Below are 18118 nucleotides of genomic sequence, written 5' to 3'. Positions count from 1 at the left end.
TGTATTAAAACTGTGCCCTAATGATAATACCCCTCAGGGCCCCAGTTCCTGTCATTCAGCCTGTGATTTATCTACCTTTTTCTTTCATGTAGGTGTGCTTTCCAGGTGAAGGAGAAAGGCTTTGTGGGACTCGATAAAAAGTAGGAGTGGCCTAGTGGTTAGGGTGGTGGACTTTGGTCCTGGGGAACTTAGGAACTGAGTTCGATTCCTGGCACAGGCAGCTCCTTGTGACTCTGGGCAAGTCACTTAACCCTCCATTGCCTGCCGCATTGAGCCTGCCATGAGTGGGAAAGCGCGGGGTACAAATGTAACAAAAAAAAAAAAGTAGCATGGACTCGCCTGTTCTTACAGTCTAGAGCCAGATACTTACCATATATAATACAGCCCCCGCCCAAATCACAGCTTAATACTGAAGTTTAATCACAGAGAGATTACACAGTAAGAGGTAGACAGGGGAATCAGAATTGCCAATTTCTAAGACCTTTGCTCCAGCACACTGGCTGTCTAACACCAGCAGATTTACAGCATTCCCCGATTCTGAACTATAGCCCAGCTTGGGTTACTTTTACCGATGCACTGAAGTGGTTTTATATTTAATTGTTCTGAGTTCAGTCATTTTAAAATGTGTTGTATTTTCTTTAGCTTCCATTTAACTTGTTCACGTGTCTAATGACTTTATCTGTATTTTAATTGTGCAAATTGCTCTTTTATGGATATTCTTGTTTTTCGTTCCAGATAATGGCAAAGAGAGATCTAAAACAATAGCCAGAAACTGATTAAAGCAAAGTGCTAATCCACAGTTAAGCACCGATTAGTGAGATGAAGCAAAATTAATACTCAGCTGCTCCCTTGGAATGAGAAGCTTTTTAGATATTCAGGTATTAATCCGGTTTAACAAGATGCTGGAATGTTTATTATCCCGTGAATATTTATAATGGGTGAGAGACTGGCCCTGAGCTGGACTAGAAGTAGGCATCTCCAGGTTTTCAGGATTTCCATAATGAACATGCACAAGAGAAATCTGCATGCCATACCATACCTCCATTGTATACAGGATTTCCATTTATCATGGAAATCCTGAAAACCTGACTGGCTAGGTGTGTCCTAAGGACCAGGTCTGGTTTTCAACATAAGCAAAGCATTCGTAATACATGGGGGGTTTTGTTAATATGTCTTGATGAACTAAACCTTCTTACCATTCTCAAGGTTCAGATTAACCTACCCCAGCATGGACCCTTCAGATGATTTGCTTGCTTGTTTTGATTCAGGAGCTTTTTGTTTTTTTTTAAGGGGAGGGAGGGGTTGCATTAATACATCCTCTTTAGGTTTTGCCTCTAGGTCTCTATTCTGTTCAGTCCCAATACATTTTCTCCATATGTTTTTATACTTCATTGGAATAAATTGTGAGCACATTTCATCATGGTCACACCCTCTCTATTTATCAAAAGCTCCTTTCCTGAGTCACCTCTTCCACTGTTTGTGCAGTAGTCACATTTTGCACTCATCAGCATGATGCCAGTATGAGCTTGCAACAAAGATTAGCTGAGCAGCACCCAGATTCACTCACAAGTAAAACAGTGGGAGCAATATGTTAGAACTTCAGATTTATGAATATTTGTGGCATTTATTTTAGGGACATTTCCTAAAACTGATCATTTATGGTTTATTGAAATTTGCTATACCGCTTAGCTGAAACAGATCACTGTAGTTTACAATCCAAATAAAATTGACATAAAATATCTGAAAGTTACTCTAATAACATGAAGGTAAGACACCTAATTCAAATACTTGAGAGACAATCATTCAACACACATTAAAAAAAACCCCAGTGCCAATGTAGAGATACACTCAAGACTGAATAAATTTAACTCCCTGGATGGGGTGCTCCAAGCACAGCAGTAAAATAAGATTTCAATACTGGTTTAAATCTTTTTAAAGAACATTCTGCATAAACTTTAAAAATGTACTTGCATGTATGGATTTCCATCGGGTTCAGAATAATTCAGGAACTGCCAGTCTAGGTCCTGAGGCTGATCTCAGTATCCTACCAGGAAGGTAAGGTGAAACCATCTCAGTCACAAACATTTGGTACCTTCTCATGAAAGGTCCTGACTGCTAATAGTATATCATTAATTTAAATATACACCTATATCGAATAGGGAACCAATGACAGCAAAGAAATGATGCAGTCACATGGACAAATTTATAGCCGTATTCTGTAAGGTTTGCAACCACTTCACATTGCAAGTGGTCATTTTGCCAACACATTTCAGAAACTGTTAGAACCTGTTTTTTAAACTGCGATTTTATACTCTGTCAGTTTTCAGTATTGGCCCTTCACATTCTTGTTCATGTGTTAGTGATCTCCAACTTAGATTACTGCAAAGCTGTACTTTATGATGCCAGCCAGAAAGATGTTTGACATCTCCAATTGGTACAAAATGCTGGCTTGTACCTTCTCACGAGTGCTGGGAGCTTTGATCATATGACCCCTCCCTCTTTCTGTAAGCATAACAATGCTCCCCATGTCTTACAGAACTACTTCTGGTTTTTAAGATTTTTCATTCATGTCACCCTATATACCTCTCACAATTTCTACTGCCCTATTTGCCACTCCAGGGCTCTTCACTCTTCACAGTCATTTTCTCCAGGTTCCATCATATCATTCTGTCTACCTCTTTTCAAACAGAAAAAAAAGATATTTAATGTACAAGATCCTGCTCTTTGGAATTCTATCCCAGCTGACCTCCATCTGGAACTTTCTCTACCTGTTTTTAAGGTAAATTTGAAACATATTTGTTTTGTGAAGAATTGGGCTCTAGGGAGCTAAAAGCCCACCTCTTTAACGCTGCTTTTGACTCCTAATCACTGCTCACTTGCCTGTACCTTTTATCCCCACCTCTTTAATTCCCTTACCTCTTAATTGTTCTGTCTGTCCATCCTATTTAGATTGCAAGCTCTTTGAGCAGGGACTGTCTTTACGTGTATGGTGTACAGAACTGCGTATGCCTTGTAGCGCTATAGAAGTGTTAAGTAGTAGTAGGGAGCCTATCGCTGACTGACTGGGATTGTGTCTGGTCTCTTGCAGTGTTGGTTTCCATCCTACTTCCGCTCTCTCTAGTTTTTTTTGTGCTTTTTGACTCTCTTATTTTATTTTAGATCCTTCCCTTTTCTTTTAAATATAATTTGCTTTGAACCATTTCGATAGTTTTCTCCAAAGCAGTAAACTTGAAATTCATATTAGCAGTTTTATTCCCTGCAAACACCACATTACCACAGTCCGGGTGAAATGTCAACAAAGCATGGATAAGAGTATGCAGTGTAGACTCATCAAAGAGATGTCTACTAGCATGAAGATGCCACAGGGTAAAAATGCCCTTAAGTACAAAAGAAATTTGCTTTGTTAGGGTGAGCTGAGAATCAAACAAAATGCTCAAGTACTTGAAGGTTTCCACCTACTGTGAAAGGGGTACCCCAAAACACCAGAGGTCTGAGAGAGATGGTCTAAAACATACTGTAATCCAGCAAGCAGTCATTTTTGACGTATTCAAAACAAGCCATTTGGCAGCTAACCAGCTAGAAAAAGCATCAAACAAATCAACAACAGTCCAAGATCTAATATAACAAGAAAGACCTTGGTTACAAAGATATCATATGCTTAAGCATAGGCATTAATACCAAAATATTTAGTTAAAAACAGCAATGGACTTAAAAATATATAAAACAAAATGTGTAACAAAGAAAACCTCTGAAAGACACTGCATCTCAACCTCTTTATTTTATACAAATTTGTCCCAGATGAGACTGCAAATGAAGGCCTAAACCAATACTGTACTACCCAGTCCCACTGACTGTAGATGAGATAGGAGATTAGATTGTGAGCCTACTAGAGACAGTGAAAGTACCTGTACATAGGGTAAAATTTTATAAATGGTGCTCAAAATTCAGTGCCAAAAATTATGGGCACTGAATGGCATTCTCTAACGGAGTTTCTGGGACAGTGCGTAGTGCCAAGATTCACGCTCAGCTTTTGGCGCGAGGAGTTATTCCAAATGAAACCAGGTGAGGAAGTTGGGCACTGAGCCCCTGAATTCTATAATACTGTGTGCATTTTAAGGGAACGTCTCTAGACCGCCCATGCCCTTCCCATGGCCATGCCCCTTTGCAGATCCACATGAAACACTTATGTGCTATTCTATAAATGGATGCCTAAGTGTGTTTTTGCACTGAACTGCCGTCGCCCCATTTTGGTGCCTTGCATCCATTAGAATGCTTTTTTTGTGTGCTGAAAACTCAGCACAGAAGTAGCACCTAATGTTCAGTACTGTATATAGAATTTCCCCTATAATGTGTAAACTGCTTTTGTCAGTGATTCCCAAACCTGGTCCTGCAGGCACCTCAGCAAAATGAGTATTCATGAGAGAGATTTGTATGCAGTGGAGACAGTGCATGCAGATCTCTCTCATGAATATTCATTGTGGATATCCTGAAATCCTGACTGGCTGAGGTGCCTCCTGGGCCAGGTTTGGGAATCACTGACCAAAGCAGTTTACACATTATAGGGGAAATTCTATATACAGTACCGAACATTAGGTGCTACTTCTGTGCTGAATTTTCAGCACAAAAAAAAAGCATTCTAATGGATGCAAGGCACCAAAATGGGGCGACAGCAGTTCAGTGCAAAAACACACTTAGGCATCCATTTATAGAATAGCACGTAAGTGTCACTTCCTTCTCCTCTGCAGCTGGAATTTGCGGGGCCAGTAAGTGGCATGAAAACATAAAATGCTGCTTGATGATTCCTCCTGCTTGGGAGGGGGATGGAAGATGGCAGGGATGGTACAATTACATTGGGAATTTCGGGGAGATAAGAGGGTGATATAATTCCGAATCCACTGCAATTTCTTCAAAACATATGTAGGCAGTCATAAATAAAAAGCAGTACAGTAGTCCAACAACTTAACACCACTGCCTAGAACACTGTATGAAAATTTTGAGGTTTCAAATAGATCAGAACTGCCGAGCAGCCTACAAGCTTCTGCCAACCTGAGAATCCATCCAAGTGGAAGAAAGCAAACTCCATAATGTCTTAACTAACCTTAATATCCCAAAATAAACAAGAAATTCACCCATAAATACTCCATTTTAACCACATTCAAGCAGAGACAATTCCAAACTAACCACTTATTCAGGGCTGCCAAACAATCGCCTTTCTCTTCATTCCATCCACAGAATCACCCACTGGAACAAAAAAATTGTACATTGTCCGCATGGCATGCATAGCATGCTGGGAAGGGCCGGAGAGCTAAAAAAAAAAAAATCATGCACTACAATTCTCTGATCTATCCACAAACAATAAAACAACAACAAAAAGAACAAGATTAACGACATGAGGGAGAGACATCAAATGATTTGGGGCCACTGCTTACACTAATGTTCAGTGATGTTGACTGAGTCAAGGATGACAATGTGGTATTATGCTGCTGGCAGCAAAATCAACATCTCATCAATAGCATGACTCCAAGTTTAGAACACCAGCATGACATTAATTCCCAATTATAGAAGAGAGCAGAGGCACATCAAATTCTATAGAGCTCTACATGTGGGTTCTAATAGGACAAAACTGCTGTCTTCTACAGTATCCAAAAAAAAAAAAATCAGGGAATATTGCACTTCTAATTTTAAAATTTGTGTTGCATTGCACACAATACCATTATATTCAATGTAGATAAAAGTGCAGGGCTACTTGTCACTGTGGCTATTACCTTCATGGAACTGCTGATTCATGCCTCGTGTGAAATGCTGGATTCATTGGATATAGATAGGGCTTCTGATTCTAAGTGTTTATCATTTTGAATATTAGATGGTTATTTCTGAAGCAATTTGCTACTTTCCTGGGGGTCAGAAAAATAGGTTTTTATTTGTGTATTTGTATTGTAATACAAATTTTATATAGCTTTTAAGGTGAATTCCATTCAACAACATAGACACAATTTTCCAGAATCCACAGAAACAGAAGTGGATGGAGGTGGTGGAGATGAAAACTGTATCTGAATTCAAGAAAGCTAGAGACAAAAGCATAGCTCTTTAAGGAAGAGGAAGGGATGGTAGATGGTATAGATGGACAGACTGGATAGGACATGTGGAGGGGCATTTTCGAAAGAAACGTTCAAGTTGTGATTTGGATGTCCTTGCAAAACGCGAAATCCAGGGGCAGGGAAACCCGTATTTTTGAAATAAGATGGACGTCCATCTTTCATTTCGAAAATACCGTCAGAGATGTCCAAATCCTTAAATTTGGACATCCCTAGACATGGATGTTTTTGACTTTCGGCAATTTTCGAAACCAAAGACGTCCATGTTAAAAACGTCCAAATGCAAGCCATTTGGTCATGGGAGGAGCCAGCATTTGTACTGCGTTGGTCCCTGTGACATGCCAGGACACCAACCGGGCACCCTAGGGGGCACTGCAGTGGACTTCATAAAATGCTCCCTGGAACATAGCTCCCTTACCTTGTGTGCGGAGCCCCCCAAAATCTACTACTCGCAACTGTACACCAATACCATAGCCCTTACGGGTGAAGGGGGGCACCTATATATGGGTTTTGGAGAACGCGCTGTTTCCTCCCAAATGTAACAGGTGGGGGGGGGGGGGGGGGGTATGGGCCTGGGTCTGCCTGTCTGAAATGCACTGCAGTACCCACTAAAACTGCTCCTGGGACCTTCATGCGCTGTCATGGACCTGAGTATGATATCTGAGGCTGGCATGACATATTTTTAAAGATGTTTTTTTGACGGTGGGAGGGGGTTAGTGACCACTGGGGGAGTAACGGGAGGTCATCCGGTCATTTTGGGCACCTTTTTGTGCCTTATTCTTAAGAAAAACAGGTCAGTGTGAAAACGTCCAAGTGTTCATCAGGGATGTCCTTGCTTTTTTCGATTATGGGTCAAAGGCATCCAAGTGTTAGGCATGCCCAAGTCCCGCCTTCGCTACACCTCCGCCTCGCCCCCTTGAACTTTGGACGTCCTTGTGACGGACTGCAGTTGAAGACGTCCAAAATCGGGTTTCGATTATACCGATTTGGACGTCTCTGGGAGAAGGATGTCCATCTTCTGTTTTATGTCGAAAGATGGACGTCCTTCTCTTTCAACAATGAGCCCAATAGAGGCATATTTTCAAAGCACTTAGACTTACAAAGTTACATAGAGGGGCACTTTCGAAAGAAACGTCTAAGTTGGGATTTGGACGTTTTTGTAAAACGTCCAAATCCAGAGGCGGGGAAAAGCATATTTTCGAAAAAAGATGGACGTTCATCTTTCATTTTGAAAATCCCAAGGACGTCCTTAGATTTGGACGTCTTTGAGTTTTGGCGATTTTCGAAACCAAAGAAGTCCAAGTCAAAAACATCCAAATGCAAGCCGTTTGGACGTGAGAGGAGCTAGCATTCCTAGTGCACTGATCCCCCTGACATGCCAGGACACCAGTCGGGCACCCTAGGGGGCACTGCAGTGGACTTCATAAAATGCTCCAAGGTACATAGCTCCCTTACTGTGTGTGCTGAGCCCCCCAAACCTCCCCCCCAAAAACCCACTACCCCCAACTGTACACCACTACCATAGCCCTTATGGGTGAAGGGGGGCACCTATATGTGGGTGCAGAGGGTTTCTGGTGGGTTTTGGAGGGCTCGCTGTTTCCTCCACAAATGTAACAGGTGGGGGAGTATGGGCCTGGGTCCACCTGTCTGAAGTGCACTGAACTCACTAAAACTGCTCCAGGGACCTGCATGCACTGTCATGGACCTTAGCAGGAGGAAATCCAGAAAGAAAACATTGCGAGGCTGGTACTAAGAACGGCTAAGGGGGAGCCCTTGACACAGCCTTTTAGGGCGAAACATGCATGTCGGGCATTGTTGAACCCCTGGTCTGACCGTTCAGTGCAAGTTAAGTATTGCTTATAAGTAACTTAGAGATTAAAAAGTAAAATGAACAGGTAAATAAGTAAATGAAGAAACAGTTTAATAAAATATTATCGCCAGTGAGGATTTGGGTGCTATTGAATGTCCAATAAAAGAGTGAAGTTGGTCATGTGCACTGCTGAGGCGATAAAAAACATATGAATGATTTCATTATGATATATTGTTAAGGTGGAGGTTAAAACCATATATGAGCCTTGTTAGGGGAGTATGGACCTGAGTATGACATCTGAGGCTACCAATCAATATTTTTAATGAGGAAAGTCTGGTACATCTGGAGGACAAACTCAGGGGAAAAACCCTCCCCCTGAGTCCCTCCAGACACTGCCTCACGCTGAACTGAAGGCTATGCAGCAAATGGGAGCTCGCATGCTGCAGAGGCTGAAGTTGCAGGCAAGATGGCCGACTTCAAAGCCACACCCAACAGGCCAGCCAGCTCCGCGGATGAAAGGGAGGACACTGAGACAGGCGCAGCCTGCGAAGCGTTCGGGGGAAGGGGCGACTTTGGTACAGCAATCGCGGTGCAAAATTTACACGCCCCGAGTGAACCTACTCCCCTGCACTGGCACACAGCACAACGCTTTAACTTCTCTGCCATAGCGTCGTTCAGTCCACGCCCCTGTGAAGTTTTATCTTTTTCTTTTTTTTACAAATGCAGCCGACGTTGAACGCGAGGAAGAGAGACAGCTGAAAAGAAATCAGCAATCATGGCGGAGCTGCTTGCTTGTTTGTGCCATGGGGTTTGTTTGTTTTTTCCTAAACAGGAGACAAGAGGAACTGAAGCAGGCTCACAAATCAGTGCAGCACTACACAGCTGCTTGCTCGTTTGTGCCTGGGGGAGAGGAAAGATAACAAACAATGCTTTTTTTTCCAATCTAAAGTGAAAGTGGCTGTCTCTCCCAAAGGCTAAACACCTTTCCACTGAAAGGGTTAGCCCTTCCCTGCACCAAAGGGAGATGGGGAGGAAGTGGGTTAGGGACCCCCGAGTTTAGCACCCCAGAGGCTGGAGAGGAAAAAATTGCTCTCTTCCTAGCCTCTATACTGGATTCCCCAGGCACAGAAGGGTTTTTTTTTTTTTTTTAAAGTAGAGAAAGAGAAAGAGAGAGACTAATGGACTCACCTTCTACCGCCTGCTGGAGACTGAGAAAATACTGAGGCTAGGGTCACATGGCCAGGGCTCTTATTGGCTCTCTAGAGTCAGAAGTTTCTCAGTCTTCACCTGCTGGAAGGCGTGCACAAACCCATCAGTCCAACCCTGGGCCCGTCCAGAGGGATTCTAAGCAAGTTCATTGCTTCAAACAAAATACATGGCCAAAAGGAAGAAAACCCCACAAATCAGTCAGAATGGACATACTTCCTATTCCCATTGCAGGGGAAACATAGAAAAATGTAGGCAGATAAAGACCATATGACCTAGCCAGCCTGCCCATCCATGCCATCTACTCTCCCTATGACTACCTTAGAGATCCTACGTACTTGTCCCAAGCTCTCTAGAATTCAGATACTGACAATGGCCAACTCCTAAACTATGTTCTTAACAGTAATATGTTTGACCAGCCAGTAAGAATAAGTTGCCTGCTGCAGTGGCATAGGAAGGGAGGGGGGCGGTGGGGCGGTCCACCACGGGTGCACGCCACTGGGGGGGTGTCGGCTCCGTTGGTTCCTTGCTCCCCCTGCCCCAGAACAGGTTACTTCCTGTTCCGGGGCAGAGAGAGCAAGGAACCAACGGAGCCGACGCAGCTCCCAGCGACGTGGACTCGGGGGCAGATCGGTCCTCCCGCCCGCCCCTCGCTTCTTCATTTCTTCGTCAATTAAGAATGCGCTCCGGGGGGGGGGGGGAGTGCGCCGAGGGGGGGGGGCGCCGTGCTGCACCCTGGGGGGGGGGGGTGCATAGCGGCGACCTGCCCCGGGTGTCAGCCGCCTTCGCTACGGCTCTGGCCTGCTGTCTTAGGAATAGTCTTGGAAATCTTATGTAAAGCTGTGGTATATCAAGGTATCATCCCTGTTGACTTTAAATATTGATGATGTAATTGATATGTGGCGAGACTTCTAGAAGCAGCAGGGAGGAAAAACAGCTGAAGAAAGTTGAGGGTGATATTGCTCTGGGTGCCATGCTATGTTTTGGGAAGGAAATTTCACTACCAGCTAAATAACTCCTGGGCTTGCACCTACACCAAAGCTCCTGTAAGGTTACAGCAACTCATCTAGAAGTCTCATAATCCATTTCTTTTACAGGGTATAAGGAAGCACAACTGGAGTGTTGAGAGAGAGAGAAAAAGTGGATACTGTCAAGACAATGTACTCCAGCTGAGTTAGGGTATTCTGAATGAATAAATTTGGGACGACTGTGCATTGTCAGGAACACATACATGGTATATGCAGGAGTGCTGTTTTCTTGTTTTAACCTATGATGAATCCTGTGGTCAACAGCGTTACTGATTTTCTTCTTACATTCTTATAAATTGGCTTGCTGGAGCCACCACTACAACTTCTGGACTGAACTTTTGATTCCAGACAGGTGAAAAGTAGAAGCCTTCCAAAAACAATCTATTCCTGGATTCTGAACAAGCGATATTCAGTGGCAGAGAGGTGCTGTTTACCCTGGCAAGTGTGCCATTCATCTCGAACCGACTGCTACAACTGTTAAAGACTACAAACTGTAAGGAATTCCATAACCAGGGAGGGATCTGGAACTCATCCATCAGATACTGAATACCCAAAACTATAAGTAAGTTGATAACCCAAATATATTACTGCATACTTTGAATTCCTCCAACAATGTTGTCAAACAGGAAACTCCACTGCACCCTGGCATAGGGAATGCAGTAGATGACACATGAATCATATAACATTCAAATTTAGTTTCTCCTAGGAACTTTCAAATGGCAGGAACAAGGGACAGTGACAGAACCACCAAGACAACTTCTATTGTATTTTACTAACAACCCAATTACCTAACAGTGCACATGGGGTAGCTGAAGAGCGAGCAAGAGGCTACAGCTTCAGCTATAAATGAATAAAACCAGTAGCGTAGCCAGACCTGACTTTTTGCGTGGGCCTAGAGCTAATATGGGTGGGCACTATGGTGCTAATATCCAGCGGAAGGCAGCAAGGTTAAAGCCCGCTGCCAGCACTGAATTCAATGCCACACCGTATCCAGCGATCAGCATTGAATTTCCGGCGTCATTTTTGGCCACCGGAACTTAACCCGTTAAGCCAATATTCAGTGCTAACCAGTTACGTTCCAAGCAATTAAAAATAGTACTGCATAAACAGCAGTCCTATTTAAACGCTGAATATCAGCGCTAACCAGCTATATCGCGTGCTATAGCCACTATGAGCTAACCATGACTATTCAGTGGAGATAACCGGTTATCTCCCTCTGAATATTTGCAGTTAGATAGTTAAATGCTATTTAAGCGGCAAGCGGTCAATGCTGACTGGTTAAAATAGTGCTGAATATTGGGGGGGGGGGGGGGGGAGGTATGTATATAGGTATGGGTAGTGTTTCTTGGAATATTACTAAATAATGCCTTAGAGTGCACTTGATGATGGATTTCTAAGTAAATAGTCTGCCCAACAGCTGTCCTGCATCAACATAAACCACATACTTTCACACTGTCAATATTGAGATTTTTTCCCCACCTACTGTGAAATCTGTAGCACACAGAACATAACTAGAATATTTCCTCTTACAGCTTTCCATAGAAATACTGAATACAAATTCTGGTAGCACCTCAATAATACCAACACAAAATCCCTTCACTGCCAGATACTTTGGAGGTCTTTTACTAACAATTAGCCCGTGTTATTTGCCATAGGACTCATTTTATTCCTATGGGCCCTGCAGCAGAAAACACGTGCTGTTCATTACTAAAAGTTCCTCTTTGTGAAGTAACACTAAATCCTGCGAAGAAGCTTCTCAGAGCCTATGCTGGAAAACTTAACAGACCAATAGCAATACCTTTAAAAAGGAAGCAGCAAATATACACAACAGCAATACGTGTCCCGTTGAAAAAGCCAGACAATTCAGACTCCTATAGATCCCCACACTAACTACATTCCAACAGAATCTCTCACCTTGGTAACATGATAAACACAGATAAACCCTCACCAAATACAGAATAAAGGACCAAAAATTTGAAACTGTCCTGCTGTAGCCTGGCATGAGCCCTTCCCAACCCCCCCCCCCCCCCCATCCTTCCCTGTAGGCTGGCATCAGCCCTGCCGTACCCCCTCCACCATAGGCTGGCATCAACCCTGCCCTTCTCAACCCCCCTCCTCCACCCAGAAGCACACCAGCATTAAACAAAAATGTTCTTTTTCTTTTCTGGGCACTGCAGTGCCCATCCCCCACCAAGAAGTCCAGCAACATGGATTATAAATCTGGGCAGTGCAAAAGCCCACCGGCATGACATGTAAACAAACAAACAAACAAACAAACAGTTTTATGTGTCATGCTGGTAGGCTCTGTACTGCCCAGATAAAAAAAAAGAAAAGAAAAAAACCCCAACAACAACTTTTTTTTAAAAACCTGGTCAGTGCAGACCCTGAGCAGCGTTTCCCTGCAGACCTGCAGTGCCCCTCGATGAGGCCCTGATCGGTGTGGAGGAGAGGAGAGGAGGCCACGGGAAGAATAGACTTGACTGGGGTGGGGGGAAGATGCCGCCGCAGTGTCTGGCTGCTGACTCCTGATTTCTCCAGCAGCACGGGATTGGGGGGGGGGGGGGGGGGGGGGAAGCTACCTAAATTTTAAAAAGCAGCGCAAGCTCCCAAGTACCAATTTTGCCCAGCACAAGTTCCCCAGGCCAATTTTGCTATACAGCCATGCGTGGACCGTGGGGCGGGAAACACTGAGGATTAGAGCGTAGAAGAGCTGCACCTATACAGCAGCAGCCACCACAGGGAAGTTGAGGCAAACTACTGTGCAGAGCAGACTCCGCAGAACATTAAACTTGCAACAGCAGTCCCCCCAAGCCTGACTCCAGACCCCAAAAGCAGCACACAAAGCAATCAGGAGGGCACCTGCTGCTTGCTTGTTGGAGGCTAGAGTGCTAAAGCTTAGAGGCGTTTTCTTCATGTAGCTGAATGTGAGACAAGCAGTACGCCCACCCAGCCTCAGTCTGAGCACCATCAGTTGCCTTGTCTTCTTATGTGTCGGCTGTGCAGGGTTACCTGCGCATAAGAAGACAAGGCCAGAAGCTGCACAGTTATAGTTTAGCACAAAAATATGTTAAAAAAAAAAAGAAGACAAGGCACCTGATTGGCGCTCAGACTGAGAGTGGGTGGGCCTGGGCCCACCCGTAGCTAAGCCACTGAATAAAACTCATGCAAAAATCGGCAAAATTATAATGGCAGAATTTGACAGTGTGCAATTCCAACTGCAGTTGTTGGAGCATCTAGTTATTTATCATTGTGAAATGAGACAAAAGCTGAAGGAGGTTGTGAATAGGGTTACCATACGTCTGGTTTTACCCAGACATGTCCTCTTTTTGAGGACACGGCCGGGCATCCTGGCGGGTTTTGCCAGCCTGCCTGTTTGTCCAGATTTGTGGACGAATGGGCAGGCTGGCGGGTGGATGGGCATCCTATCCTCCCCTCCTTTACTTTAGTGTGGTGCCCTGGTGGTCTAGTGACCTCTTCTGGGCAGGAAAGAGCCCCCCTCTTTCTTGCCTGGTGCGTCTGCAGACTAGAGGTCTACAGCTATGCTTTTCCCTTTATTTTATTCACTTCTGCGTAGGTCCTGACATTTTCACCGCTCTGGATCCACCATGACCCTTTCTTTAGTCTTGCACTGGTAAATTTGTAGTCCGCTTTTCTTTGTTGGTTTTCCAGTACCATTATTCCCTTTTATGCAGGACCTCTGGGGCTACCCTCATCCTCAAAAGAGAGGCTGACTACAGTTGTAACTGGGTCATTTCAGTTTTTATGTATTTTTCTTTTGTTGTTAAACTACTGGCTGAGGTCAGAAAATTAGGAATATAAAAACTGTATTAAACTGAATTAAAAACAACAACGAACAAAAAAACAAAACAAAACAAAATACAATTCCCCAGCTGTAAAAGTTTTGCATCTGTTTTAACCGTCTGCAACTGCCTTCATCTCTTATGTATCCATGAAGAAATTAAAGGAGGTTAAGAACATAAGAATTGCAACACTGGGACAGACTGAAGCTCCATCAAGCCCAGTATCCTGTTTCCAACTGTGGCCATTCCAGGTCACAAGTAACTGGCAAGATCCCAGAATAGTAAAACAGATTTTATGCTGCTTATCCTAGAAATAAGAAGTGGAATTTCCCGTCTATTATAATAATAGCTTATGAACTTTTCTTTTAGGAAATTAGCCAACGTTTTTCAAAACCCTGCTAAGCTAACTGCTTTTACCACATTCTCTGGCAAAAAATTCCAGAGTTCAATTACACGTTGAGTGAAGAAATATTTCTCCGGTTTGTTTTAAATTTACTACTTACTAGCTTCATTGTGTACCCCTAGTTCTAGTATTTTTGGAAACAGTAAACAAGTGATTCACCTCTACCCGTTCCACTCCACTCAGTATTTTATAGACCTCGTGTTGAACGTTGAGAGAAAGATGGTGCTTTGTTAGGATACTGCCAACATATCATTCAGTGATAGATGACAAAGACTGCTGAGTGGGGGGAGGGGGAGCTTTTAAACATGCATGCAGATATTATGATTGAAAACCACCTAGATATTTTGTCTTTTGATATGTGGTATATCAAAAACAACATAAATTCATCAAATATGCCATCCTTTCACCTGGCTGTGCTTTGCCCTCCATCCTTGTGACTGATTCCTCCACACTTGCCTTTGATTTCTTTACTTCACATCTCCAGTGGATTGGTTTCCTTGATCACAACCTGCATTCTGTCTAGCAGTAACATCAACAGCTAATATCTTAGGGTATGGCTAACAAATCCCCCCTTTTACCAAGTCACACTAGCGGCTGCCAATGAGGTAATGCCGACACAGCCCATACAAAGTGAATGGGCTGTGTCAGCATTGCCTTTTGGCTTTGTAAAAGGGGGGTGGGGGAAGAAGACGGCATTTACAGCTGGGTTTAGCAGACGCAAGTCTGGTGTTTAAATATTAAGCACAGGATCAAACGCTATTCTGTATAAGACATGTATCCTATACAGAATAGCACTTAGCACTGAATTATTTTGGCACCCAAGGTTCGGTGCTGTTTACAGAATTCTCTCCGTAGCATGTATAAGTGACTAGAATACTGCTATTTACACACCTTCCTCTTTCCTAAAACTGCGCACCTCCTTATCAACCCCCGTTTACAAAACTGTGCTACTGGCTGCCGGTGTGGTAATGCCGACACAACCCATTCACTTTGAATGGGCTGTGTCTGCATTGCCGCATGGCTTTGTAAACAGGGGGCAAATTAGTCCCAGAATGTATAATTACCTCTGCTGCTTCAGGTTCCTTCTTCTCCCCTGGTTTCGAGGTACCACCAGCCTTTTTATCTCCATGCTGAAAATAAAAACAATAAATAAGTTGGACATTTGTTTTATCATTGGATCTAAAGTTGACTAAATCTTATTTTAGAATTAGCTTTTTTTCATAATACACAAGAGGCCAGTAATTATTAGGCAACCAGAAAGTTTTTGCTTTGCGTTGTTTCTGGAAATGTTTGTTTTGTTTGGGGTTGTTTTGCTTATGTCATCACCGGAGCAATATTCTTAAGAGTATGTGCTCTTTCCCCCAAATTCTATATATGGCGCCTTAAATTGTGTACGCTAATTTGGCCGCAACTCAATTAACAAGCCAGTCAGCACTGATAATTAGTACTTAACCAATTAGCGACACTAATTGGCTTTAATTAGATTTAACTCACAACTTTCTATTCTATAAAACTATGTGTACAATCGAAAAGGGAGTGTGGCCAAGGGCGTGGAATGGGCAGGTTGTGGGCTTTTCAAAAAACTATACGCGCCTAACTTAGTTGCAGGTGCTTAGGCCTGGTTTTAGGCGACCTAAATGAGCACACCTAAATTTTAATTGCAAGAACGTGCATGAGCGTATTTTATAAACTACGCATAACTTTAGGCGTGGTTTATAGAATCATGCTAACTGTGTGGTTTTACGGCACTGATTTTTAAGGTGCCATATATAGAATTCCCCTCTTTGTGACCTGTGTGTTCTCTTTTGAAAGAACGCACACTGCTGATTTATTTATGGCATTTTTACCCCACATTAGCCTGAGAGTGACTCAGGTTCAATGTGGCTTACATAACAAACAATTAAATGAATGATAAATATTAAAAATTACATAAACAGATTATAAAGTACAATAAATAATACTATAACATTGACTATGTAAAACAAATATAACACATGTGGTGAATTAACCTGGATGCAACTGTTCTTAAGGGTAGATGGATAGAGAAGAAGATTAAATCATAATTAAGTTTGTAAACAAAGAAGAGACGATTAATAAATTTGGGTACAATTAGGGCTAGATAGGATTAGGGAGGGAAGAAGTGAAATTAATTGTATGAATGGATAATGTTCAAATAGAATTCTTTGTTTTCCGAAAGGCTAAATTGAAAAAAATAAGTTTTCAGTAGGCTTCTGAAGGATAGGTAATCATCTGTGCATTTGGTTTTGGTAGAGAATTCCAAATTTTAGTACCTTGATATGAAAAACTGGCATTGTGAATTGTTTTATAGATTACATTCCTACAAATAGGGAAATGCAGAATGAGATATTCTCTGGATTATGATACGGCATTATGTGGGGGTAATTCAATGAGATTGTGCATTTATGATGGAGCAGAACCATATAGAATTTGGTGAATAAAAACACAGAACTTGAAAGATATTCTATCTTTTATTGGTAACCAGTGTAGGCTATATAGAAGAGGAGTTGCTTTGGCGAAGCGAGGTGATCTACATATGAGGCACTGGGCTGAAAAAGGGGGGTGGGGTGGGAGAAGGGGGGAAGGAGAAAAGAGAAAGGAGATGCTGGACTGATAGTTTGCAGGGGAGCGCCAGAGACCCTAGCACCAGCCCTGGATTAATCAATAACTGGGAGAAGACTTAGAGGACTATTTACTGAAGAGTGAGAATTTGATAGCATGTCATAATATTGTTTAAAATGTGAAACTGATAAAGGGAATGAGACAGTCATGTACTCCAATCTTCCTGAACAGAAAACTAGGGAGGGAGTCCATTTGCCCAAGTAACTCGTAAATGCAAATTTTCAGTTACCTCATGTTAAAAAGTGTGCTATATTTTATACGTTGTCTTTTTATCCTGCAGTCTTACATGTATAGGTTTTGCAAGGGAGATTTACCACTCCCTGTAAATTAATGTGCTTGAGATGATTTACAAAGATACCATCTGCCAAAGTTCTTTAGTTGAAATGTCCACATATTTTAAACTTTTGGACTGGATAAAAACAAGATTTCTCTTTTTTTCTTGATAGTGCAACAAAAGACATTGCCCTTTCATGAGCTGGTCACGCTCTGCTCTCTACCACTGCATGTAATCCTAGCTGAATAAGATGAGGCAACATGTGCTCAGTGGCTGCCAGAGCCAGAAATACACAGGCCAACAATGCTTGGTTAAAAAAAAAAACAATATTGACTGTATTTTAGTGTAATATAGCAGTACAGAGAGGGTTCAAAGTACAGAGAAAGGCCAAAATGCAACAAAAAGCACCAGGAGCCTTCAGAAAGGGGTCAAGTATGCTCTAATGTGTAATGAATGCTACATATGGCAGCCAAAATTTTCTTTATGAAATGGGAAGGTATGCCGTCTGTACTATAGAATAGTTAAATCGATGCCTAGGATGAATAAAATAGAAAAGTCCCTCCATTCCTTGTTAAAGAACTGTATTTTAGTGTAAGTCACATCCAATGTATCAGCTTTACAAACATGACTTTTCTGAGTCCTCTAGGACAAATATTCAAAAGCAGTGTACAGCAAACAGAATTTTAACAGATGTTTGGCCAAACGCCAGTATGGCTAAAAAATAAACAGAAAAAAAAGCAGGTCTAACATGTGCTCTAGAGTGAAATGTTCTACAAGACTATTTGAGTCCTATAAGTATTCAGATTTCTTAGTTTTTCCATTTTTGTTGACAGATATAAGGTGACAAAATTTCTGATCATGA

General features: G+C 42.5%; 1 protein-coding gene across 2 annotated transcripts in view; it reads right to left on the bottom strand.

Annotated features, from left to right (window-relative positions):
• The window catches only part of CAST (calpastatin), a 228364-nt gene that overhangs the window by 182071 nt on the left and 28175 nt on the right, over window positions 1–18118 (bottom strand). For both annotated transcript variants that reach the window (XM_030193407.1, XM_030193408.1), the window contains one exon: window positions 15407–15472. In XM_030193407.1, coding sequence (XP_030049267.1) covers window positions 15407–15472 — 66 coding nt within the window. The remainder of the gene's footprint in view (window positions 1–15406; window positions 15473–18118) is intronic.

This window comes from Microcaecilia unicolor, chromosome 2 (assembly GCF_901765095.1).
Source record: "Microcaecilia unicolor chromosome 2, aMicUni1.1, whole genome shotgun sequence".
Taxonomy (NCBI): domain Eukaryota; kingdom Metazoa; phylum Chordata; class Amphibia; order Gymnophiona; family Siphonopidae; genus Microcaecilia; species Microcaecilia unicolor.
This window is presented reverse-complemented; position numbering and strand designations above follow the sequence as displayed.